Source organism: Epinephelus moara, chromosome 8 (assembly GCF_006386435.1).
Source record: "Epinephelus moara isolate mb chromosome 8, YSFRI_EMoa_1.0, whole genome shotgun sequence".
In the NCBI taxonomy this organism is placed as follows: domain Eukaryota; kingdom Metazoa; phylum Chordata; class Actinopteri; order Perciformes; family Serranidae; genus Epinephelus; species Epinephelus moara.
Window position 1 is genome coordinate 8,243,709 of NC_065513.1, and position 27,530 is coordinate 8,271,238.

Consider the following 27,530-nt stretch of genomic DNA (forward strand, 5'->3'; position numbering starts at 1 on the left):
TGCTGTCTTCTGCCATGGCGAATTGAGTAAACTCTCATTACGCCTTCGCGCGGCGCATTTAAGGGCGAGGAGAGGGGCTCATTTGATTGGTGTGATGTGTGTAAAACCCACTCCACGCCTTTTCTCCTCCCTCTTTCCGACTTGCGCAGGTAGGAGGGACGGAGGTGGGTAAGAGGAGTAGATGCGCCAGCGCGCACGGTGTGCCAAACTTGCAAAATCCACCTGGCCACACCCAGTTGTCTGCGAAACTAGAGCCCTAATAGTTAAGCTCATCGTCACATAGTTAGCACAATAAAGAAGGATTCTTGATCCCCAGCAGAGTGCAGCTGGGCCCACATATTTCTGTCCAAATCTGACCCGAGCCTGAGAGAGTTATGACCAAGCCTGACCCGTTCCCGACATGCATTCTGTTGTTATGTCTCTGCACCAGCGATAGCAGTGGCCTGAAGCATTATCCCTTCAGTTACTGCATTCACAAGAACAGGACGGACGCACTATCTCAAGAATAGGAAGGACACGCAAACTGAAAAGATAATGCCTATAGGGAATTCCTTCAAATTTGGCACAACCACGACTTGGACTCATCGATAAACTGATTAGATTTTGGGGGACATAGGTCAAAGGTCAAGGTCACTGTGACCTGGTTTGGCTCATTTTTGTCAACATGATATCTCAACAACACCTTGAAAGTATTCCTTCAAATTTGGCACAAATGTCCTCTTGGACTCAATGATGATTTGATTTTGGTGGTCAAAGGACAAAGTCACTATGACGTTATGTCTGTCTCATTCTACTAAATGTGATGGCTCAAGAACGCCTTAAGGCAGTTTCCTCAGATTTGGCACAAATGTCCATTTAGACTCATCGATGAACTGATTAGATTTTGGTGGTAAAAGGTCAGAGTCACTATGGCTCTGCATCCATCTCATTCTCATGAATGGGGTATCTCAAAGAGGGCTTGAGGGAATTTTCTCCAATTTGGCACAGATGTCCACTTAGATTTTGGTGGTCAAAGGTCAAGCTGACTGTGACCTGGACCTTCTTATTCACGTGAACATGATATCTTAAAAACACCTTGAGGGAATTTTCTCAAATTTGGCACAACTGTCCACTTAGACTCAGCAGTAAACTGTTCATATACTAATTATTACATTTTTTCACACAAATGTTTAATAGGATAAAATGATGAAGTGATGACATTTTAAATCTTAAAGAGGTTAAAGGTCAACTTCATTGTGACATCATAATATTCTGCAAAAACACTTCTCTGGCCGTTATTCATCACCATATCTTCATAACAGAATTGGAGACCTTTGGTTTGATACTGAATTGGTGATACAAATCTTGGGAGCTCACCCTGAAACCCTGATGATTGTATAGATCTTCTGTGGGAAGATGTGTGTGAAGCATCCACGTTTTAGAATATGTAGCTTCTTTGCAGCTGCGTCCATATTTGAACCATTGTCAACTGTCATTGCTACCAGCGAGTTGGCACAAACATGGATATAAACTGCAACCTGACTGGTTCAGGGTGCCATACAACCATGAGGTTAGAGGTTACAATTAAAAACAGAGGACTAGGGCAGCAAAAGTATTCGCAATGTAAAGATATAGTGGAGTAATGGTGTCCTGAACAGAGGATAGGTTGCTCTATACTCTGTGTGTGTTCCGTGTATTTTGTTCTGGTAAGCTGGTCAGGCTGCGCATGTATGTTAGTGTATGTTTGTATGTCTATGGCTAGCTCATCGCTGCTGGTTTGCATTGCACTCATGCAACGGTTACTGGGGATATCGGGTTCCCTCTGACCCCCCCCCCCCCCCCCCAGTTAACACCATTAGCTTTGTCAGCACTGTTGCCGTTGTTAGGCACTTTTTATAGAGTTAGCACTGTTAGCTGCAAGCTACAAGCTCTACCACCTCAATGTTGAGAACTGTGTTCAGACAACTCATACACTGTGAATTTTGCCTACAGCCCCTTTAATGCAATTTAACTTTAATTCACTGAAATTATCCAAATTAGGTAGAGCTTTAAAATCTATGGACAAATGTGTGTGTGACAGCTAAACAATTACTAGTTAATGCAAATTTATTTCCTCTTCCTTCAGTTGAGCTCATCACAGATCATAAATTTGATGCATATTTCATATTCATTGACTCAAATTAGGCACGGCTTGTTCATCAGTATTCCCACGTCAGTAAGTGCCTGCTGCCATTGCCGCTCTTCACACACTGACAGCCCACCCACTCCTCCTTTTCTTAACCTGCTTCATTACCATTGCCACTACACTACCTCCCATTCCCGTTTAAGGGAGTTGAAAAATTACGAGCCATTTTACCTCAACTTACTCTGTCTCTGCGCACCAACTGGGCACCTCTCACTACAATCAACACACTTAACTGCCTGTGGCGCTGCCAGGCCAAGTGAAATCTCCTTGCTATCTGCTGGCCCAAGTGGATTAGCAATTAGAAGAGCCTCAGGATGTCCTCGCCATAGCCGCTGGCATAGGCTCGCCTTATATCAGTACTAAACACAAAACCATAGATAAAGGCGAGCTTAACGGGAAGGCTTTGTCCTGGCTCAGTAATAGACAGCAACATTGTGTATTGGATTAGAACGGCTAATCAGAGAAGGAGATCAGTGAAGAATTGGAATGTTATTGATTAGGACATGGGCCCTCAATGCCACCAGGAGCCTCTGATAGCATCTCTTATTTACCAACTAGCCTGATGAATCACTATGCGCTGATAAAGCTGACACTGCCCTTGAGTTCCCCAGCAGCAGACACGAAGAGCAGACTGTGTATATCTGCACTGTGTGCTGTACAACACCTGAGGACAGGCAATCCTGCAAAGTGTGTGCATGGATATTGATTGCATTTTTATAGATTATTCCAGTCCCATCTATAAAAAAAAGAAGAAAAGAAAAAAAAACATTGTCAGTAGCTGTTTGCAGATTAAATTCTACCAAGTATATTTGAATGTCACTCAAAGGCCTAAATGTGATCAGAAATTAAAGGACATATACACAATTTTTCTTGTGATTGTAAACTTCAGGTTTTAGTGTGGATGTCTCAACACTTATATCGAGACTTGCCATTTTCAAACAACATTCAGCAAATACAGGAAGAAATCAATCATAGACGAAAAAGAGATACCTTTTCTTCCACCCATAGTGGCCTCACTGGACCAGAATGCAATGCAGCTTCAAGGCAATTGGCATTTTGAGCAAGGACCAGGCTGCAGACACACCCCAGTGTTCACAGAGTGTTCACCTCATGAGCAACAAGATATTTATTTGCTCACAAACCCCTGTGAGATTGAAGGCAACAATCTCACACCCCTTGTTGGAAGGCATTCTGGGAAATGTAGAAGTGGGGTAGAGGTAGATGAGGCAGTTTGAGGGAAAATGATGATGCATAACATTGTAAGAGGATGGGAGGGTGGATTTTTCCTCTAAGACAGAACTGATCTGTTCTCACCAATCTTGGCACATTAAACTGAACACTTTGCTGTCGACTCCAGAGTTGGGTGAAGTACAGAAGGTTTAGTTGGACTCTTTCCCAGTAATAAAGTTCTCATCAGGTCAGTGAGACATATTGTAGCAGCTTAACAATGCTGAGAGATGACTGGGATGAGATATGCAGAGGATAGGAATCAAGATAATTTCCTTTATGCACGGCAATACTCCGTGCAGCTCGATGCAATTATGAGAATATCCTGATGAAGTCTCTAGTAATTGCCTTCTTGTTATTAAAATGTTTCACCCACCTATTTTCATGCGAACTAAGCCGTATTGAATTACAAAAGCTGACCGGCAATGGCGAAATTAGATAAAATGTCCACAAAAGGCTTTATGCAGGCTTGAAGCTAAGCGTTTTATATCTGTGAAGACCTTATAGAAATTGTGATGGAAATGCATTGTCCAATAAATAATGACCAAGGCTTGGCACTGCTGGCTCAATTTCAGTGCACTGTGCAGCAGTTTGAACATGCCTTTGAATATTAAAAATATCTTTAAAATAAGTCCATCACATTGTCACAGATGAAGCTGGTTTATGAGCCATACAAAGCAGGTAGCTAAAAAAAAATTAACCTGATGATGGCGCTAGATGAAAAGTGAAGGGATCAGCAAAATGATTACAATTTATCTTGGGGGCCGAGAGGTTGGGTGCAATGAATGTCTGGTGTAAATTTCATGACAATCCATCATGGAGCTGTCAAGACATGTCACTTAAAATCACAACTATCAGTGTCATGGTGGCACCAAAGGATCACCAGAGTCATCAGAATTAATGGTCTGGAAACCATAAGTATGTGTATTCCAAATTCTGTGCCAAGCTGAGTTAAAATCAGTCAATATATTGGCTGTGCCAATCCATCAGTCCGGCCTCTAATATCAATAGGCTGTACACACTTTGATTATTTGAAGATTTGGTAAGGAACATGTACTTACAGACTGTACAAAACAGTAAATGTGGCCACTCTGATGTCACCCATTGGTTTTTTAGACACCCGTTTCAAAGCCTTGACTTTGGCATTTTGAGATGTGACCATATTTGGACAAGAGGATGGCGATAACCCTAACACTATCTGCTAACTTGGTAAGCAGATAATGTGCATTTACAGCTATGGTTAACAGTTATAATACTTACTCAGTAGTTTTCAGTAACCATTTATTCTGTTAGAGGTCGTGAGAGGCTGGAGCATATCCTTGCTGACAGTGGGCGAGAGGTGGGTACACCCTGAACAGGTCACCAGACTATCACAGGGCTGACACATAGAGACAAAGAACCATTCACGCTTACATTCACACATATGGGCAATTTTAGGGTCAACAATTAACCTAACCTGCATGTCTTTGGACTGTGAGAGGTAGCTGGAGTACACGCAGAAAACCCACGCTGACACATGGAGAATAACATGCAAACTCCGCACAGAAGGACTCCCCCAACTCCCCACCCTGGATTCAAACCGGGAACCCTCTTGCTGTAAAATGATAATGCTGATCACTGGATCACCATGCCGCCCTAGTACCTCTGCTAATGCTAATATTTGCGTATTAAAAACAGGCTTAAATCCAGTAAAACAAAATGAACCTTGCTGAAAGACTGAATATCCGACTCCTTAGAGGTTCTTTTAGCCCAGCTAGATAGTGAACAAGACTTTTTTAAGGCGACCAAAATATTACATTAACTTTCATGAACTGAAAACACACTAAAATAGTGACAGCTATGACTACGCCCATACTATGTGAATCTGGGGTGACAACATGGTAACGTTACCTAACCAGCATTGACACTGTGGTAGCGGCACCCACTTGTCACTCACAGCAGCCCAACCTTAATTATACATAACTTTGAGTCTTAATAACATTTAAACAGGTGATTATATAAAAATTCACCCTCTGTACAGTTGTCATGAACAGAAAATTAGCTAGACCCAAACTGTTTTTGTACCTGGCTGTAAACATTTAACATTGAAGCATTTTAACATGGGGCACTATGAGGATTGACTTGCTCTTGGAGCCAGCCTCAAGTGGCCACTCAGGGAACTGGGGTTTTTGATACATCTGTGTTGGCTTTATTTTTCAGCCCTGGAGAGTAGTACAATATCAAATAAAAGTGGTCCTTTGTTATATCCTAATATTGTGGTCTTTGCCTTGTAGAGCCCCGGTGTAAAAATCTAGTTTTAAGACCATGATTATTTAAGCCAATTATGTGCTCACATGTTGCATATCTCTAAATAACACTACCCATCCAACCATTATCTGTAACCACTTTTACTTTCCAGGGTGGGGGGAGGCTAGAGCTGATCTCAGCTGGTACACCCTGTACAAGTCACCAGGCAATCACAGGGCTGATGCACAGACAGACAACCCTTCTTGCTCACATTTACACCTACTGGACATGTTTGAGTCAGCAATTAACCTAACTTGTCTTTGGATGTGAAAGGAAGCTGGAGAGCTCAGAGAAAACCCATGCTAATGCAGGGAATAAATGAATAAAGTTATGTTTTATGTTTCAGAATAACTGACACAAGAAAACCTGAACTATTATTTCAGCGTACGATTAGTGGATAATTTCTGGATGTAATAATGAAGCTACTGAAGCTCTGTAGTTGGGATCAGTAGTGGCACAACAACAAATTTATGTCCTGGGGCCCCTAAGCATGTTCATCAGGTCATGGTCCTTGATAGGTTTCAGCTGCAAGTCTCAAGTCAAGTCACTACATGTATTTGGTCATTAGCTGGCACTAAATTACTAAATTCAAACATTCTTTTATGTTTCTCGACTGCATAAAATGTAAGAACAATCAGCAGTTTCTAAGGAACAGCCTGCCCAATTTTCAAAAGATTTCTTGGCTGATGTTTTTTGACATTTGCGAAGTTTTCTGACTTTTCAGCACTTTCTAAATCATTTGCTTCACAGTTGAATAAAAACAGTGACAGGTGCTTTCATTAAAATCATATTCAGAGTATTTATGATGCGTATGATGCCAGTCACTTCATCAAAGGGCTGTTTGGACACATTATTAGTCAAGTGAATCTGTCTGTTGAAGCCTGGATAAACTGGTACAGCTGTCTAATTTTTACAGCCATCATTCATGCCTAGTCTACTAACAACTCTGCTGATAGCTATCTGAGACATGAGAGCGAGAGAAAAAAAGAACCTATATGAAAAGAATATTACCAAGGCTTAGACCAATATGGGATTAGGATTTGACTCAACAGTGTTTGGGGTGTCAGTCTGTAAAGCCTGTAATGGAATCTGCCTCACCCTGCCATGAGGAGCTGCAGCCAAAGAATTTCATTAGCCTGTCATTTAGTGGGGAGTTCAAGTGTCCCATGATGATCACAAGAATGAAAACCTGCAGGAGAATATACAGAATATTGTCAGGTTCAATCTACAGTTACTGCTGTGAAACACCTGGACACACTTACTAAACATGAATAGTAATGGAGTGTTCAGATTGAACATGATGCAAAATGTCCCTTTATGGTGGGGAGCTACAAGGAGGACTGCACCCATTTATTTTCTATGAAACAAGTGAATCACCTCTCAAAGAACTGTGGTATAGAAGGCAATGCAGAATAGATGTTTGCAAATGAAAGCAAAATTCTGCTTAAAGGTCCAATCATTTGTTAAAATATGGACAGAAATTGAGCATAGGGTTCGATCAAGCAGGACACGTTGTCAAGCTCAGCTCACATCCCAGCTTCATCAGCTGATCTCAAACATTCCAATCAGCTGATGGAGCAGCTGACTGATGGAAGTCAGCTGATAGATTACATGATTCTGTTCTATGCCACCAATTGGCAAATCTTAGTCAGGGCACCCTATTTAAACTGCTTTGGCCTGCCTGCTGCTTCTGCAAGCCTCTTTGCAACCTGCCTAAACCCCAGCTCCTCATGTTATGTTGTGTCTGACTTATCAGTGTCATTTCTTTGTCATCAATGCTTGCTCTGTTCTGTTCCTGGGGGGTCTTTGCTGCTGCTCTCCCTGCCTTAGGCTTTCTACGTAGGCGCATGGAAGGGCAGGAAGGCTTGCTCTCTCTGCCTTAAAACTTTCCACGTAGCCACGCAGAAGGGTGGAGAGGTGTGCTCTCTCCACCTTAGGCTTTCCACGCAGGTGTGTGGAAGGGCAGAAGTGTGCTCTGTCTGTCTTAAGCCTTTCCACATAGGTGCATGGAAGGGCGGAGAGGTGTACTCTCTCCACCTTAGGCTTTCTGCATAGGCCTAGGAAAGGCAGAGAGGCACCAAAACAGAGCCATACTGCTAAATATAATACTGCAAATGGAAATAAAGTAAATTCATTCTTTGACTAAAGGGGTCCTGACTGAAATATCTGTTGAACAAATGGTCATTACAGCAGACTTTGGGTACCTCTTAGACATAACACTGTAGTTTCAAACAGTTTCAAATAAATACTGTATGTGGCATAATTTGCAAATGGTTGCTTGCTTACATGGCTTGCTAACACAGAAGCTCAAAGTTAATGAGAGGAGAGGTATCGCAATTTTTTCACCTCTAGTTGTTATTAACTGTTATTCAAGAAAAGTGAGCACTGGACAGTTGTACTGGCTGTACAGACTTTAGCTGTAGCTAACTTTCAGCGTACACACCTGCTTGTTGGCTTCAATTTGCATGGATGCTTCGGTTTTCATCGTTTAGACAAGTGGTTCCCCACTGGTGGGTCAGGGGTCCATTCTAAATGGACTGCATGTGACTTACGAATATCAGCTTTGTAAAAAACACATTTTATTTTAAGTACAGTGAACCACAGAGCTTTTATTTTTAAGTACAATTTCTTGCTGTACAGTGAGTGAGTAATGAACAGCAACTTATAGAAAACTAGCTTGAGACATGGCCAGATGCAAGTATGACACTGAACTGTGTGGACCTTGAACTAATGACTATGGAGAAATCTGGACTTCATGGCTGCACCAGTAGGGAACCACTGGTGTTGACCAAATTTATGCACATAACTGCCGCCTTGCATCTTTTTATTAATTTTATATGTAATTGTACCACCTCTTAAATGTAATTTGCTTCACAGGTAGCAGGTAGTGTACAGTGATTATATCAGAACTTTTTCCCAAAGAAAAAACAATGACCTGAAAGACGCTAAAGTGCTCAGTAGAGCTACGGGGGACTATACTTTCAGATGATAGCTCTGTCACTGCAAGTGAATGGTTTTACATTAACAAAATCTACATCAGTTAAACATGGAAACAGCTTAATCAGGTTAAAAAAAATCAAAATAAGGGTAAGTAATTAGAGCTCATGCACATAAAAGAGTGACAATCTACTAAATAAAATGCTAAAATTATGACCTCCAGTTTATGATCAACATACAGCAAGGTGAAAACAAATTAATCTTCAAAACAGCCTATCTGCACCTCTTCAGACTTCTGTTTGATGCTACTTTCTGTAATGCAAACCAAGAATTTCACCTGATTAAAATTCATGTCAGCCTCAGGAGATTAGTAAACTGAGTGTAGGTGGGTTTTTCTCAACTCCATCCCCTGAAGTAAACTCCGTCCTATTTCCTATTGTGAAGAAACCCTTAGCACTTCCTCCCACGGTTGCCATGAAAACTTCTCTGTCTCACCGAATCCGGGAGACGCTCAGCGGGGCGCCTGTGGGGATAGCAGACTGATCCCCTGGGTGTAAACTGGTCCCCTCCCACCCATATGTCCTGGGCAGCGGGGGGAGCCGTCACTCATCTGCGCCGCCTCTCTTGGCGCTTCCCTAATCATGATTACTGCCTCCAACCTGGGAGTGCGAGAGGAAATCAGCATTCACCTGACTCTATCAGGAGGAAACTCTTTATCCTTGTTTGTTCTAAAAGAGGAGACGTGTTTATGCTGTTAGGACTCGTGCGTTCTCCTTTATGTGATTTTAATTGAGGCAGTTAAGCCTCCCTTGGAGGAATCTGGCTATTAAGCACTTGGAGTTGCACACAAACATGTTCCATGTATAGTATCCTGGTGTTCAATAGTTACTGATGAATCCGTAGGAAAGAGAAGGGGAGAAAAAAATCATTGACCTTTCTTTCCAGCATCTGTGGAGTGTGAATGTTATCATCGGTGAGCAGCGAGCGGACAAAGCTTGCGCCTTCATACACTGCAGAAGCCGTATCACGTCTGTGTGTATGTTTGAGTGGGTGTGGGTTGTTAGTAATTATCTGTGTGTACATATTGCCACGTGGGGTATGTGAGTTACTGTGCATTGTGTGTGTAGCTCAGCCATCTGGGTATGTGTATAATTTGTTATTTGTACTGCCTCTATTGGTATTGCATGTACACATATGTACATAATAAGACCGTGTTTGTGTGTAAGGGTGTGTATAATGTATGTGTATGCTTGATACAAGGATGTTTGAGTATGTGTGCTGAAGCGTGTATTTGTATGTGTTGGTGCATATAATGTTTATAGTGCGTGTGTGTCTTTGCATATTGAGGAAGGTACATGTGTGTGTGTTGGTCTGTGTGTGTGTGTGTGTGTGTGTGGAGTTTGTAGACCTGACTAGAGCAGATAAACGGCCTCAGTCCTCACCTGCCAAGTAGCCCAGGGGGCCTTGTTGGAGCTTTGTTGTGTGTGCATGTGTGTGTGTGTGTGTGTGTTTGTGTGCTTGCGTGCGGTCAGGACGAGGTTGCCGGGCAGACAGAGGGTTGGGCTCGGCAGTGACACCTTACCACCTTTCTAGCTACTCTACTGCCGCAGCCTCACCTCGCTTTTCCAGCACGGCGCGTATATCCCAGGCTGAAACATAATGGCCTCTAAAGCTGGGATTGATGTTATCTTTGCCCCGGGGTTGCTTTGTGAGCCAGTTAATGGGGTTGTTAACCGAATGTGGCCCGGACAATACACCTCACACACACACATATAGACACACACCCCTTTTCCGTCACTGCAGACTCCTGGAGGGAAAGGAGGGGTTATAACTTCTCTTTTTCCTAGATATGATTTTATTTAGCCTTACCGCATGTTTGGTGCTACGGCTGAAAACTAGGCTGTAAAGGTTTGATTTTTTTATTTATTTATTTATTTTTTTACGAGAGAGAAAGGAACCCTTTGTCGCTGCTGATGAGTCAGCGGATTCGGCTATAATACCAGAGCCGTCACAGGAGTATCGATGTATGCACTAGTGTTTTTATTTTCAATTTTGACCCTCGAGGAGGTGCTCTGCGACACTTACACAAGAAAGTGAAGCTCCAGAACAACTCCAGGAGCTGCCCAGTGCCGCATTACTTCAGCAGGACAAAGTTCAGGCAAAGAACGCTTTTTATTTTCGCCCTTATTTGATAGTTTACAGTGTCGAGATAGACAGGAGCTTGGGGAGAGAGAGAGGAGGGTATGACATACAATAAAGATTCAAACCATGGATGTTATGCAGGATGCGTCTTAATAATAAGGCTACCAGAGTGTCCTTAAGGATCACTGCTTTCCATCCATCCATCCATTGCCTCTCATCAAGGTTCCAGTGACAACAGATTAAGCAAGGTAGCTCACCAATCTCCAAAGCCACCTCCTCAAGCTCTTCTTGTGGGACCCTGAGGCATTCCCATGTCATATTGGAAATATATTATTCTTGTTCTTTGTCTGTCCACCCAGTGTGTCCACCCAGTTGGACATGCCTGTATTACTTCCACAGGGATGCACCCTGAAGGCAAGTGAACACAGCCCTGGCATAGGAATTTTGTTGACCTCATTCTTTCAGTCATGACTCAAAGTCATGACTGGTAAATCCAGACTTTCAGACTTAGCACAGATGTGTAAATTTATTTAATGCACCATCTTACCCTTGCTCATGAACAAAATCTCAAGATACTCCTTCACTCAGGACAGTGACTCCCTCCCAACCTAAAAGGAGCAATCCACCATTTACCAGACGACTCCAGTGGCCCAAGAAGTGGAAGTTCCCACCCTCATCCTGCTTCACAATCAGTTCCAATGTACTCCTGCCTCTTGTACCTAGCAGAACACATCAAATGCAAAATGCAGAGATGCACCCGAGTCCCCTTACTAGACTACTCTACAAAATCAGTGACAAGGCATAGTGCCAACGGACCCTAAAGCCCACTTAGATTACATTTAAAGGGATGCTTTGCCGATTTTCATCCAGCTTTGTGTTATAACAATGTGGGTAGTATGTGTCAATGAAGTATAGGTAAATAATTTACTCCATTTTTCCAGTGTCCATATTACCGTGCTCATCTCCCAGTGAAATGCGTCATTTGGATTTTTGCTGGCTCTGGGGCTGTTGCTGGAACAACAGATTGTACTTCCTCATTTGCGTATGCCTGTTAACATCATGGCCACAAAAAGTGTAGAACTAACCTGGAAATCCAGATGCCCCGCCCCTAGCAAATTAGAATTTGCTCTGCACGGGGATCTGGCCCCCCCGAGCAGAGCCCTGTGAATTGCTCTGGGCTGGCGTAACATGATGATGACAGCACTGCGTCGTAGGAGTCTAAAAGTAAACAGCCAAGATGGCAGCTGCCGAAGGACCGCGTCCATTCAGTTTAGCTTTGGAAGAAACGCTAAGCCAACTACACTTATCTTTTTACTTGAGAGAGGAACAGAAGACTGCCCAAGAAGCCTTTGCTTCCAGGAAGGACATTTTTGCCGTTTTGCCGACGGGATACGGCAAAAGCATAATATATCAGTAGCCTCACTGGTCGGCAAACCCACGGGGCTTACTGCAATGAATATGTCACCTTGTTTTTTGCTCTGATTGGCCATCGTGCTATCCAATTGCGTGCGGCGGCATTCAGTATGCCTCAGTTAGTGCCGCCCCTTGGGTAGGAAGGGTGTATCAGTGGGGGCTAGTGTAGAGGTTTGCCAGGTTGCCTATTTCTTACTTAGAATGTTTTGAGACACACATTTACTTTACCGCTGTACTGTAATATTAGATTGTTTGTTATTAGCCAGCTGCTGTATTCTTTTTTAGAAGTCCCAGGCAAAATCAACTCCCATTATGTCACTATTGTCATCATTGGTCTGGTGTTGCGCAGTGCATTCTGGTGGTTGTAGGTTTTCTACATGTTGAGCAAAAGCAAATGCCATAGCCCTCTCTGTTTTCTCTGGTCATGTAGCACAAATTAGTATTTGCATATTTCCACTACATAGATAACCCAGCTCTGCAAAAAGACCATCCTTCCAGCAGTTAAATACATTTTTAACCTGCAGAGAACCTGCACACAGTTGTCACTCCAGTTATACATGGACACATGGCTAGTAAAAATTGCCCCAATACCCCCAACCATAGGTTGACTCTTTTCTTCTCTGCTCATCTGGTAGTGCCGCGCCACAGCAATGCAACACAGCAACTTTCACTTGCAGAGAAAATTAAGCAAAAACAAGTGTAATTTAAACTAAGTCAGATCCAAAACACAAAGGAGCATAGTCCTAATGATTAGAATTAATGTGCTCAATATGGTGTTGTAAAACACATTTTAGAGTTCACCCGAAGCAGAAACAGAGTAGGGACAAATACAGAAAAATGAACTAAACGCCCGCCCCTATCACCACCACTGCTGAATCCAGTTACAGCAAAAAATACAGAAGTTAGTGATGACTTTTCACTTGAGTGGGCTGACGTGTTATATCAATCTGCATTTAGCTTCCCATCTAGACACAGATAGAGGAGTACAAAACAACTTTTCCTTGTTCTTTGTTTATGAGCCACTGTAGTTCTAATTGCTGCTGCTTCCCACCATCGCTGCATAGTCTCACTACTGTTCTCACCGTCTCATAACATTGCAAGATGTGTCAGTTGTTAGCGGTATGTTTTGGGTTTGTCAGGCTTGATTTCACATTTTGCAGGCTTGAAATTGGGTATCATTTCAAGGAGACATGGCTGTGGGTTGGGACTGTCTCTGGTTACAGAGCTAAGAAGTGGGCACAGGGCCTAATGGAGTTGGGAGATAAAAGTTTCTCTTTTCTGGAAGGAGTAAGAAATGATGTGCTATCAAATATCCTTTCCCAAAAAGATAGGTGAAATGGACTCTAATGGCTCTATGCACATGCGCATATCTGTGCGTATGTCTGTCCCCGGGCTCATGATGTGTGAGCCAGTTTTTCTGGTATGCAATATGAATGTGGGCAGAGTGAAATGGTGACTAATTTGGGGATTCATTTTGAACAAAGCCTCAGTACTTTAAGTGCTCCGGTTACTAAACAGAAGGGAGAATTGTCAGAGCAGTACCTGCAGGATTCTCCTGTCAGCATTAAGTCCTAGTGTGGAAATCAGCTCCACTTGGCGAGCTGGAGCGGACGTAATGAGACCCTGATGGAGGTTGACGCTAATGTGCTAATGCTGTTCTGAGATCTTAAGTGTAGTGTCCTCAGCTCTACTTGAAGAATTCAGCTGTGTTTCTTACAGCATGTGTAGGTGGCACACAAGTGCAGACAATCACATGGGCAAGGCAAGGCAAGGCAGATAAACAGAATGCTTTTAGTTATTATTAGGTTTTGCCAGGTTTTTCAGTATCAAGATATTTTCTATTAATGAAGCACAGTATGTGAAAATGAAGATGATGCATGACAATGGAAGTTTTTCTTTGAAAATCGGAGTCACAAGTAAAATCTAAGATAAACTGCAGAGAATCATATTCTAGGCACTATCCCATTGGATTTTAGCTTTAAGGTAAAGAGCCTCCAGTGAACCCTATCACATCGAGACAAAAATGTATTATATGTGGATATTTTAATAATGGTGATAGTGGAAAATCTGTTAGTATGATGTTAATGTGGTTTTGAACACTTGCACCTCACCTTGATCGGGCATGACCAGTGCCCGCTTGGTCAGTCTTCAGATATAGCTCATCCTGTACTTATCAAATTTACATGCATGTGCCGCATGATGGTTCACATCACAAACAGCAGTACAGACAGTAACTGACTCCCCATTCTCAAACTTCTTTAGTAATTCCTATGCATACTGCACATGGTTTGAAAGCTACTGTGTTAAGTTAACTAGCAGACTGGGGTATACCACCCAAATCTGTATTCATCATAGATAAGTAGCTCAGAAGTGTAGCATACCAAAGCTAATGCTAACCCTTTTGTGGAGGAAGATGCTGAAACACTAAGCTTCGTAGTCTGGGAGGTATAACTCAGGTAAAAACACAAATATGGGTGGTCTACCCTAGTCTGCTAGTTAGCTGATTAGTCAAGGTAACTAGCAGACTAGTGGAGTAGTTGGTAATTAGCTTAAAAGTTTCACATAGTAAAGCCAATGTGTCATATAAGTGAGTGGAAAATGCTAAAACGATTGGTGCCACATTGTGGGAGGTATCGTTAAATAAGAACACAGGGTGGTCTAACCTAGTTTGCTAGTCTAATTAGTCTAGTTAGCTTTATTACCAGTTAGGGCTATCTGATAGATTTGGTAGTTTATTCTGTGGCAGCAAAACTTTTTAATGCTAGTGACTACAAGGAAAAAAAAGTAACTTTACTTGAAGTGAAAGTGAGCTGTCAATCAAGAGTAGGGATGGGAATTGATAGGATTTTATTGATATCAGTGCCATTATCGATTCTGCTTATCGATCCGATTCTTTATCGATTCCCCTATCGATTCCTCCTGTGAATTTTCTGTGTAGAAAAATAGACCTTAGAGGGTTTTGGTGTCAAAAACGTAAATTTTATTGAGTTTCTATTCTAAACAAGAGATAAGTGCTAAGTAAGTAAGTAAACAAAATATGAAATTGGTCCACTGCTATCATCTAAAATGGAACAAATGAAAGAATATCTGTACAGCATTTGCTTTCATCTACGTCAAATAACGTTACAGAATCTAGTGTTGTCATGGTACCAAAAGTGGGACCCATGGTACGATACCAGTGACAGTATCATGGTTCTGAGTAGTGTCACTATACCACAGCAAAAATGAGGCAGATGTGCCTTTTGTCATTTATAAAAAGATAAATCACTTTTCTATAATACATCAATGATATTTCAATGGAATAAATTACTTACTGACTTATTCATACTTCAAAAACAGCATCAATAAGTGATTAACATAGGGGGGATCAAAATAAAATAAATAAATACAATAAAAATCAACCAGCCACCCTCCTCCCCTGACAAGTAAAGAACAGTCCCTTAAGTGCGGTGAGGTTTGTGGAAATGTGAACGGCTCGTTTCTCCTCTGACACATCACATACCTCTGTGCTGCCATGGCTCGGCTGTTAAGGTACTTTTGGGCAGTCATGACACCAACTTGTTCACCTGGAGCCGGGCTTCTCGGTCGCCGGTAAGCCATTATCTATGGCCGCCGTATTTGACAGGAATACGTATTCTTGTCCTTGTCTGTGACCCCCATTCATCCCACAACCGGCAGGATTCGCCTTTCGATTCTGCTGCTGGTTGAAATCTGTACTCGCACAGCGGGCTGAATGATTTATTTTGCTTGCACAAAACTATTTTTAGTCACAAATGTGAGTAACATTAAAATGCTCGCACAGTAGAGCCCTGTAGTGGAAAACAAATCACTGTAGCATTGGTGGTGTTTCTGCCCTTGCATGTAATTACGATGCTGCATAAATAAACGTCACACTGCTGTGATGAGTGAATGTCATGAGTCTTTATTGGTGAAGTGAAGCCAAGCTTTCGACCGCTTCTGTCTCTCCACCATTACGTCGTCTTTGTTGTTGAACGTACTGCTGACTGACAAGCGTGACGTGCGTCATCGACGTAAAGATTCAGCGTAATAAAAAAGAATCGATAAGGGAATCATTAAGCATAAAGGCTAATGATGTCGATGAATTGAACCAGTTGGAACCGGTTCTTAACAGGAACCGGTTCTCGATTCCCATCCCTAATCAAGAGTGACCTACTCACACCCCCACTATCTTTAGATTGTGACTGACATCACTGACCAGTAATGTCACTTGCTGACGCAGGAGGGGGGGGCGTATGTGTAATAAACTTTATCTGAAGTTTGCTTATTCGTACAATGTTCACTTACCTCCAATTCCCTCTGCAGTTAGTCCTACATGCCATCCAGGATAATTCCTTTTTCCTGCTTTTCAGTGCAAATGCCACAGCCAGGGCGTAAAATTAACATTTTACCTCATCTGCCATTGGCTAGTGACCTCCAAAAATATACCGGCCAAACATATATTTCACCAGCCAAATAAAAAAATTGTGCCTTATTTGACAAAAAATAATTACCTTACGTTTTTAGTAAAAATCCAACCCTGTCCTCTGTGTTTCTTTGGCGTGCTTGCGGCAAAGGCTGCAGTAGTAGTATCAGGATACCACAGCAAAAATGAGGCAGATGTGCCTTTTGTCATTTATAAAAAGATAAATCACTTTTCTATAATACATCAATGATATTTCAACGGAATAAATTACTTATTGACTTATTCATACTTCAAAAACAGCATCAATAAGTGATTAACATAGGGGGGATCAAAATAAAATAAATAAATAAAATAAAAATCAACCAGCCACCCTCCTCCCCTGACAAGTCCCTTCATAAGTTAAGAACAGTCCCTAAAGTGCGGTGAGGTTTGTGGAAATGTGAACGGCTCATTTCTCCTCTGACGCGCCACATACCTGTGTGCCGCCACGGCAGGTAGGTACTACTGGGCAGTCATGACACCAACGTAAGAGGAAATTACTGGACCTGGAGTCAGACTTCTCTGTCACCGGTAAGCCATTATCTTGCGCCGCAGAGCACTATGAGCCTCCGCCGCATTCCTGGCTGTGACCCCCACTCAACCCACAACCTCCAGGATTCGCCTTTCCTTTCTGCTGCTGGTTGAAACGTGATAATAGGGGTGCCCCAGTGCCCACTCCACTAACTTGACGTGGAAATGAGCGGTAGTCTAGAAAACGGGCAAGTTATTATTATTATTTTTTTCTTTGGAGGCCCACATTGCCCATAGCAAAAACCGTCCCTGGACACAGCTGGCAGAAATGGTCGAAGCACATAAAAAACTCACATGCAATTCAAAATTTTCCATCGGCCACTGGCAGGTGTGTGTTTTTGTTTTACACGCCAAACTCATTTTTTACCCGCCACTGGCGCTTGGCGGGTGTTAATTTTACGCCCTGGCCACAGCACATAAACAATGCATGCTGATGATTGCTGTCCATGTTTGTTTTGGTACAAGAACATGTGACACTTGCTACTCCCACTACATTTGTGTCATCTGCCTCCAGAGCTCCAGAGGTTACTGATCAGTGGTTGTGCGTGTTGGTGAAAACAGTCATTATGTGTGGTTTGTCCAGTCTTTGTAGGTTTCAGTTAGCATTCAGGTTTGTCTCAGGCTTAAAGCGACACAATGTCAAAGGTTCTGCTTCTGGTGCCATTTCAGCAAGGAATGAAAAGGTGTAGTCTGTAAGAGTATTTATTGTTACACTACCTTGTAAACAGAATCCTATAAAATTTAGATCTTAAAAACATTTTTAATTAAAAATGAATCAAGATTCAGTACAATTGGTCTTGAATTTGAAAGCGTATTGTAAGTAATAATGTCATAGTAAGTGAATGGACACAATTAGAGTGCTGTTGGAAAGCAATACATGTTCAGGTTATGTATATGTAACAGTATGAAGGATGTGTACTGAAAAACATCATTAGAAATACATAACTAATGTAACATGTGGCAACATGTTGAGCTCTTGATAAATAAAATGGTGGGATTTCAGTTTCAGTTCAGCATGCAGACGTACAGTGCAGCAGACCACTACAACCAGTGGAGATGAAAGCACAGCATCTGTCCATTGAGTGTTGTAAGCATCAGTAATGGCGATCTGCACAGGCCCTGGGAGGCATCAAAAATGAGATGACACAGAGTTAGTGTTTATTATAGAAACGTGTTGATAAGAAGTCATTGAACATAGTTGCTGGATGATGTGAAGGAGTGTCCATTTTTATCATGGCTGCCACAGTGGGTGTCCTCTCAAATTGACTGTATGATCATATTTGTGTCAGTGTTTCCCCACTAATTGTGCACCCCTGCCAGGCCAAAAAAATATTTTTTAATGTCAAGAAGAACACCAAATATAATTTCAGTGTTTCCCCCCATGTTCATTCTGCAGTGTTAACCACCCTTTCACACAAGGACAAAGCAGACAAGAGGAGAGACAGGTAAAATGACATAACATTGTTCGTACTAGGTTAAAATCAGGCCCCTCTGGGCATCAGCTATCCCAAAGCAGTCAACCTATGGGAAACACTGTGTCATAAATTCACTAACCAATATAACCACAAAACAAGTAGCTAACTCTTTTCTATCGGCCACAGTGGAAGGTGAATCAAAAAATAGCATCTGTTCTTTTCAGACTTTTTTTTTCTCTATACTGGCCAGAAAGGTTTATTGAGTAGAAAAGAGGCTCTGATCAATGGTCGGTACCTGTCAAACCCACTAACTCAACTGCCAGCATCATCTTTTACTTGCAGTTGGCTGGAGGTAAGCAGCAGTTTCACACCCTCCTTCCAAAACATGGAGGCTAACACTTGAAGGTGGCGTCAAACCCTTCAACCCTTCACCAACCATGTACATTAACATGCGTAGGATGATAAAATGGCACCTGACTGGTAATAATACAACTGAAGAATCCTACATGCACCACTGCTGAAGCTTTTGAACAGGTCAATATAGACATTTGGAACAGTTATGTGGCATTCTACACATACTATGTATCTTATTTAATTCATTTTAGTATTAATGCAAAGACTGTGACACTAGGACTTTTATTTAGTAGTTGACTCCTTTGTGACAGTTGTTGAGATATATTGGGCATGCATTATGAGCGTCACCCATGGGCATCATTTCCACTGAGGACATGTCCCCCTCACTTTTATAGTTTCAGTTTGATTCATTTGTTAAAGGACCACTAAACCACTGTTTCTTCACACTGTCCAGCCGCTAAAATCCAGATGGGAGAAGCCCGGAGTTGGGAAAACAGAGGCCACACACTAGATAATGCTCCCATGAGCATATAGACTATTTCACTTGAATTGCATTGCTAGGCAACAGCTTGGGTCCATGTTTACTTTCTGACAGCTGATGTCATTAACATACGCTGCAAACCATTTCAACAGGAAACACAAAAGGACCCATTAACAGTGTTTATGCTGTCATGTTTGAAATGGTCTTTATTTAATTACCGCCAAGTTGACTATTCGAGCTATAAGCTCTCTATCACTCTGATGAAATTTGTTATTATTTTAATGCCTCCACCCTGGAGATAGCCGTGGCTGGAGGCATTATGTTTTTTAGGCTGTCCGTGTTTCTGTCTATCTGTCTGTCTGTCCATTTATCCCATTCTTTGTGAACGAGACATTTCAAGAACACCTTGAGGGAATTTCCTTAAATTGTGCACAAACATCCTCTTGGACTCAATGATGAATTGATTAGATTTTGGTGGTCAAAGGGCAAGGTCACTGTTACCTTGTGTCCCACTCATTCTTGTGAACATAATTTCTTATGAAGGCCTTGTGGGAATTTCCTCAAATTTGGCACAAACATCTACTTGGTGGTCAAAGGACAAGTCACTCTGACCTAGCAACATTTTACATAAGTATCTAATGGATAAAATGATTAATAATGACATATATTTCCAAAATGTGCGAAAGTTCTGCAAAATCATAACTCAGGAACAGAAGGTGAGACATTTAGTCAGATACTGAATTGATGACACTAATCTTGGGTGTCCACCTTGACACTGTGCTGATTGTATAGATCTTCTGTGCTGCCAGGGAAAGATGTGTGTTATGTTTTCACAGACTAGGATGCAAACTGTAACTGCAACTTGACTGGCAGAGGCTTTTTGTGTCTTGTCATGTCACTAAAGGATAAATTACAGAAGGGTGTCAGTGATCGCCAAATCTGGGCGATGCTGTCAAATGTGCGTTAGCATGTTTGATGTGTTTCCATTCACAGAATTAAATTGTCTACATCATGTCCCACGTTGTGTTTGCATTTTAAGCCTGCTTGAAAGCAGCTGATAAGAGGTTGGGCTCCAATTTGCTGGTGATCAGGAAATGCCACTGAATGTGTGTTTGCATGTTCCATGTGTTTTCATTCACATGACCTATAATGGAGGGGCAACACCTACATGCCATCATTGTATCTCTCCGTTCCTGGTCAATCTGGAAAGTAACCCATTAGAATGTTCCAGCACTGACTCAGATGAACTTCATCTCATCAGCCATGTCTTTTGCTAAGGTTTAGCTCTGATTAGGCAACTTAAACTACTTGATTAAGAAAATGTCAAGCTACTTCTGCCCTCACTACTGGCCAAATGCACATGAGTAATTGGGTGAACATTTGATTGAAATGATATCCCAACTCCTAACATCTTTTTTCAGCATGCTGGCATCACATTGGGTGAAACTGTCCCCTGCAGTACAGTGTGTGACAGGCGCCCGTGGCACAGACAGATGCCATGATAATGGCTTCTTCTGAATAAACAGACAGACTTTTGGGTTTGAAACCGTTTTTCACACAATCACTGCTTTAAACAGTTTGCTTCTTTAAGTTGGAGAATCAGTTTTAAATGAGATTATACTTGTACCTTCCTCTCAGCTCCTTCAGAAGCAGTAGATTAGAAAATGATCACAGATGCATTCCTCTTTCACATTCTGTGAGCTGTTGAGAATGCATGTACATAGAAATCATTTGAAAGTACTCATTGTGACTCCTGTGTTGGGGTTAACGACTTCAAAAGTAATGCGTTACAGTCATATATTATGTTTTAGGTGGCTAACAAAGTAATAAATGCATTACCAACAGGATTTTCGGCAATATTATCACATTTACAGTGTCATGTAATGCGTTACCACTCGAAATAAACTGTTTATTGTTTTCATTTTTCATTCATCCAAACTGATCCACTTCCATTTGTGCGCCACAAGAAAAAAACATCCCCCAAGGGTTGTTTGTTGTCATGCCATTCAATATACGCCACCGCATGTATAGGTGCCTGTGATTGTGTGCGTCATCATGTTCAGTGCATTATCATTCACATACCTACAACTTATCCCATTCTGCTTTTGCATCCTAACGCTGCTAGAAGCGAGGATAAGGAGCTGACGTCTGGTTTGTTTGTTCCTCGTCCTGGTGATTGACACATTGATGTTAGTATATGTTGGATGTGTTTCCATTCACATCCCCCACAACTGCAGAGCAAAGCCAGCCCTCTGTCCCCGCCTTATGCATAAGTCTCACTCCGGTGCTGCTGTAGCTGACCTTCACACTAGGAACTGGCAGGTGGGTCTTCCACCTCTGGTGTTTTAATTTGCGCTCGTCATAATGACTTGATCGCAGGCCATTCTATTTGTTGGGCGAACCTCAATATTTGTTTATTGTATTGACCACTTTGATCCTCTGCCTGACCCAAGGATATGAATTTATTTTAAACGGTCTAGGCTTTTTAATTGTTTTATATCATCACACTATTATTAATATAGGCAGGGGATTTAAATACAAAGTGGTAACCACTGTATGTGAATGCATGAATGGGTCAGACCTGTGCAGCATTGCTTTTCCTTCATACTGGTGATCATCTTTACGGCCATCTGAAGGCAGCATGTATCTGTTTAATGTGTAGTTTCTAACTGAGTGATGTTGCGCACTATCAAACCACCATTACGCAGGGTAGATCTGCCGCTTACATTTTGTTCAACCAGCATCAGACTGATGTAAAATAACCACAGACACCCCTGTGCTTATGTGCACATCCAATGGGTCATTTGGATTAATTATTCTACACAGTTTGTTCAGCACACCAATGGGCTTGTTGGAAACGGAACACATTGAAAGCACATGGGGCTGGGTGGCTGGTGCAGCAGGCCACCAAAGCACCTCAGACACCCCTCTCCTCAGCAACGCTTTCCAGCTCGTCCTGGGGGACCCTAAGGCGTTCCCTGGCCACATGAGAAATGTAATCCCTCCAGCGTATTGTGGGTCTTCCCCCAGGCCACACAGCTCCATAAAACATTGTAAATCTCTTAAAACTTCTTACTCTCTTAAGACTTTCTGTTCCTGTCAGTCTTTGATCCGGTGAATCCATCCAAAACACCGGTCAAGTGACGTCCTTTTTTTCAACCAGATTGGCCAACTTGTTACCTGAAACTCCACATCTTTATTCATAATACAGACTGACAATCCCACATCCCAGACAACAATAGTTCCCTCCGGGGGGTTCCAAACTTCTCAGTGCATGGCCTTGGGGAGAGTCCTGTGATTAAATGGGGTGTAAGAAGTAAACGTAATAAGCCATGATTGTCACAGTTTTTAATGTACCTACCTATAATAATGCGTTCTTCATGATCCCAATAGTGTCCAAGTGCGCCAAGGGAGCCTGACCATGGATTTACCCAAGCTGTGTTTTGCACACTCCCAACACACTTGGCAGGACAAACCTGACTGTGATCACTAACCTGGTCTCACTCCAAAGCTGTCAAAATCCGGTGCTTGGGCAGTGACTTCCGGCATCAGAGACTGACAAAAAAGCTGTCCTTTCAGGTCAACATGATACGCAGCCAGTCACCATGATACTGTAGTTTAGAGGTGCCTGGCGGCGCAAAACTTGCAGTGTTACACCAACATGCGTGCATTTATTTTGACTGTATGCAAACTGTACATTTCTTGTGAAAGCAGAAGTGTATTTTGTTAAGACAATGCATGTAAGAGAATTAACTTGACATCATGTCCCAGAACATCAACAACCAATGCACCCAGGGTACCTTGCATGTTTTGTCTGGATATGAAGAGTGTGTGATCAAACTTCGATATGTGAAGAGGTCAGAGTGAGAATGTGTTGCGGGGACAAAAAGTCTTGTCTCCGCTTTCCCAGTGCTAGTGACTCTGCTATAGACTCTGAATGGCAGTAAAAAAGCAAGCATAAAGAAAGGGGGTAAATGTAGGCTTTCATTTTGTGAGTGACTTTAATGACATTAAACAGGTATTTAAATGAAACATCACCTTTAAAATGAGGGCAGGGCCTTCCAAGTGAGGGTGAGAGAGTCTAATCCTGAGCTCCCACGTTCCGTCTGCTTCAGAGCCAATGGAGCAGTATTTTGGGTTTGCCAGTACATTGGGCAGATATTGCCATTTTCTAAAAGTGTAATATTGATCTATGGGACTGCCCCGCATTCCCATTTTACCTTTATTGGATGGTTAACAGAAGAGAACCAGATGAAATATGTCGAGAGTGAAGGATGACATGGGACAAAAGTTTCTTCTTTACTCAAATACATGAAGCTGAAACTTTTTAAGCAGAGATGATCCTAATGCAACATTTTAATGTAGTTCTTGTCATCCACATCCGAGTTAATAAGCTAGACTATGGCACTCTCCTCTTCACTGGAATCAGAGCAGCCAAGACTTAGTTCTTATTTCAGTCATCTTTGCCAGTCTTTCTCTGAGTGATTCAGCCGTTTTGGATGGATTTATCAAATGACTCAGGAAACTGCGAAGAGCAAGGAGGGGATTGGGGAGGAGAACAGATCAAGTGGTTTAGTCTAATGAGCCCTGTCAACAGTATTCTGCCTATAAACAAATAGGGCTGACAGATGACACAGTGGCAGCACTCGTCTCCGTCTCGCCGGCAAACCACCTGTCGACGCCGGTTTGGACTCCAGGAAATGTGTCGCTCTGTCGAGAAAGCTTACCGCCAGCTTTTCGCTCTCTCTCTCTCTCCATCAGTCTGTCTTCTCTCTCCTCTTCTTCTCTAAAACACAGGCTCACACTTTTTAGGGCATCATGGAAAGTCATTAGTCATTATTTTCTCCGCTGTCTCTCCTCCCACACATACACTGTCACTTGCCAGCTCTCTGCCGCTGCTTGAGAAAATTATGAATTATGCTTGTGTCTCACTCTCTACAGGGGCTGGGACTAGGAAGCACCAACCATAGAGCTGCTGCTTTGTTCAGTCCTTTCCTTAAACCTGGCCTTTTTTTCTCTTTTCTCCAGGCCTGTCAATCACGATTTAAACTACCCCGGTCACCAAACACACCGCGGTGCACCATATTGAGACGAACCGCCTAATTTGTATCAGCTTTTCACAACATGTCAACCGTGTTTGGTGTGACAAGAAAAGAAGAAGCCCATTTTTCTCTTGTTGTCATTTATACTCAACACAGTGGAGACCGCCCGCCATGAAATGCTCTCCATTTCTTAATTTTACCGCGAACACCAGCATGGATCCGCTGCCGCAGCCCCGCTGCCATTCACGCGGGTTTAATTGGTATTCATTCGGAAGTCTGCTCAGCGATTCGCAAGCTGTGCAGTCGCAGTATGAGGCTGTTTGACTTTAGTAAGAGCATGTCAGATTAAAGTGTTATTTATCAGAGAGAGTGGATGCACAAGAGTCAGGGGTGGAGGAGTTTGGGTATTGGTCTTTTGCAGTCCCCAGCACATCCCTCGCCTTTAATCCAGCTGTGGGTATGAGGCCTGCAGGCTGCAAAAGGCTCTGAGGAGCGGTGAGAAAACATATGTGACAGGCCCTAAGCCGATGACTCAGATTAAAAAATGGTTGCTGTATACCCATCTAAAGCTATGTGACGAACATTTCCAACTGAGGGCAGCGTGTTGCCTAAGAGGATTTTCAAATAGAGTGTTTTTTTTCTTCTTCTTCCTTAATGCATTCAATAGAATATGAGCATTGCACAAAGTGCTGTGTTTGCATGCCTTTTGTGTTAAATAATATGGTATATTGTCCTCGTGTCGCTTGCACAGCAAGCCTACATATGCTGTTTGAAGTGGTTAAGTGTAGTTCAAATTATTAATGCTAATTCTGCTACAGCTGATTTAGCTCTCTTCATGTTGAGCACTCAACATACAGTAGAGGCCCCTCAGGGACTGTGTTTCTGCCAATTTCCTTAGTGATGCTGTCAGAGCTCAGCAGTGAGAGGGAGAATGCACTGATTTAGGAAGTGTGTCAGTCTTTTCTGAGAATTTATGCAGAACTAATCCTGTAATAGCCATTGATCACTGACGTAAGCTTGGAGACGTATCGAGGGATTGGTGTTCTGTAAGGATCATTATTTACAATGCAAGGGTTTCCTATTTCTAGTTTTCTCCATTAACTGTAGTACCGCATGTGCCTAAAAGAAAGGCCTGGACCCAGCTTGAAAATGCATCTTTAAGACCTGAGGGAACTGATTCTGACTGGTACAACCAAATTTGAAACCCCATCCTAACCCAAGGCCCTAAGCCATATTTTTGCCATGCTAGTGGCATTGCTCTAGGGATGGTAACTACTGGGCTGATTTAGATTAACTTCTTGTACAGACATTCATGTCCCATTTGTAATAACTTTGTGTGACTTTTTGTCCGTCATCATCAGGTCAGATTTAAATTTGTCCAGCACTGGTTTATTACCAGATTCCATAGACTGTAGGCTATAAAACAGTCTAATGGATGTAGCCATTGTGACGTCACCCATTGGTTTGTGAACTCATGTTTCAAAGCCTTTGGTCTTTCATTTTGGCTGTCGCCGTCTTGGATTTCTGGAGCCAGAAGTGGCTATAAATAACCCTGAAACCTGATTAGCATGCAGCTGTGGTTAACTATGATAATGCTAATGCTCAGCTTTTATGAATGATTATGTTGTCTGTTTTTTACTTGATTATTGTAATGACTAGTTCGCACCTGATCAGATGTATCACTCCTAATCTTGTTGTATATTATTTGTTCAATGACAATAAAGGCTTTCTCTAATATTGTATTGTATTCCATTCTAATGCAAATGCCAATCTTCGTGAGCCAAAAACAGGCTTAAAACCATTAAAATGAAATTTAATTACTGAAAAAATTAATCATCCAGCTCCTTAGAGGATCTTTTAGTTCAGCCAAATGCTGACAGATTTTTTTAGATGACCAAAACGTAAGTTAACTTTCACAAACTGCAAACACACTAAAATAGCAACACCTATACATACACATATATTCTGTAAATCTGGGGTTAAGCCATGGTTACATTACCTAACCAGCGTTGTCGCCCTGATCGTAACTTGTCAACAGACAACACCCACCTTTCGCTGAAAGTGGCCATGCCCTTAATTTTGCAAATTTTAGGCCTTAATAACATGTAAACATGTGAGGTATGTGTGAATTCACAGCCTGTACAATTTTAATGAAAAGGTAAACTAGCTATACAGGGCAAAATCATTTTTTGTACCAGGCTGTTAACATGTTTATTTCTGTTGTAAGGTTAAGCATTTCAACATGGGGGTCTGTGGTGATTGACTTGCTCCTGGAGCTAGCCTCAAGTGGTCATTATAGGAACTGCAGTTTTTGGCACGTTATATTTTAGCCTCAGAGGCTGCCGCTTGCTGAAAAGCTGCACACGTTGGCATGTAAAGGAAACAATTAGCTCAAAGAACTGCTGTGCTCCAGCACAGTCTAGCACTGCTGCCAACTCTTGGTCTTATTTATTATTCCTCCCTCAAGGACAAATGTGCTTGCGTTGGAGAGATTTTCTCACAAATAAAAAATAACATATTTTGTGTACTGGTTTCTAACTGTCTTATCTTCTCTGTTTCCCAGGGCTGAAGGTGCGTGAGGTGATGATCAACGTGTCCCGTCAGCAAGTGGAGGATTTTCATGGCCCGGAAGACTACTGGTGTCTCTGTGTAGCCTGGAGCCACCTGGGTACCTCTAAGAGTCGCAAGGCTACTGTCCGCATTGCCTGTGAGTATGGAAACGCCTCAGTGATCAGTACTGTAGCAGCCAAGTCACAACGCTTCTTGTCCCTGCAAGTGGCAATATGCAACAACTGAGCAAGAAAACCGAGTAAAAAACTGAGCAAATGACACTTGAGCAGTCAGATAAGATGGAGGCTTTATTGTCTACATCATAATCTGTAGCTTTCAAAGACTCAATTTAGTTGACCTAATCAAAGTATTCATTTTAAAAGGCTAAACAGTTCTACCTATGTTAATGTAGTTGGAATTAGTACCTGAGCCATGTGTATATGTATCTAAAATGGTTAAGCAACAGCAATATTTGACACAAATACATAAAAGAATTTCCCCAATAACTGCTTGTATTCAGCTGTTT

The 27,530-nt window shown here is 42.1% G+C and overlaps 1 protein-coding gene across 1 annotated transcript in view; it reads left to right on the plus strand.

Moving 5' to 3' along the window:
- The window catches only part of unc5db (unc-5 netrin receptor Db), a 274,435-nt gene that overhangs the window by 132,286 nt on the left and 114,619 nt on the right, over positions 1–27,530 (plus strand). The window contains 1 exon segment of the mRNA XM_050051503.1: positions 27,018–27,161. Within this exon segment, the coding sequence (XP_049907460.1) occupies positions 27,018–27,161 (144 nt within the window).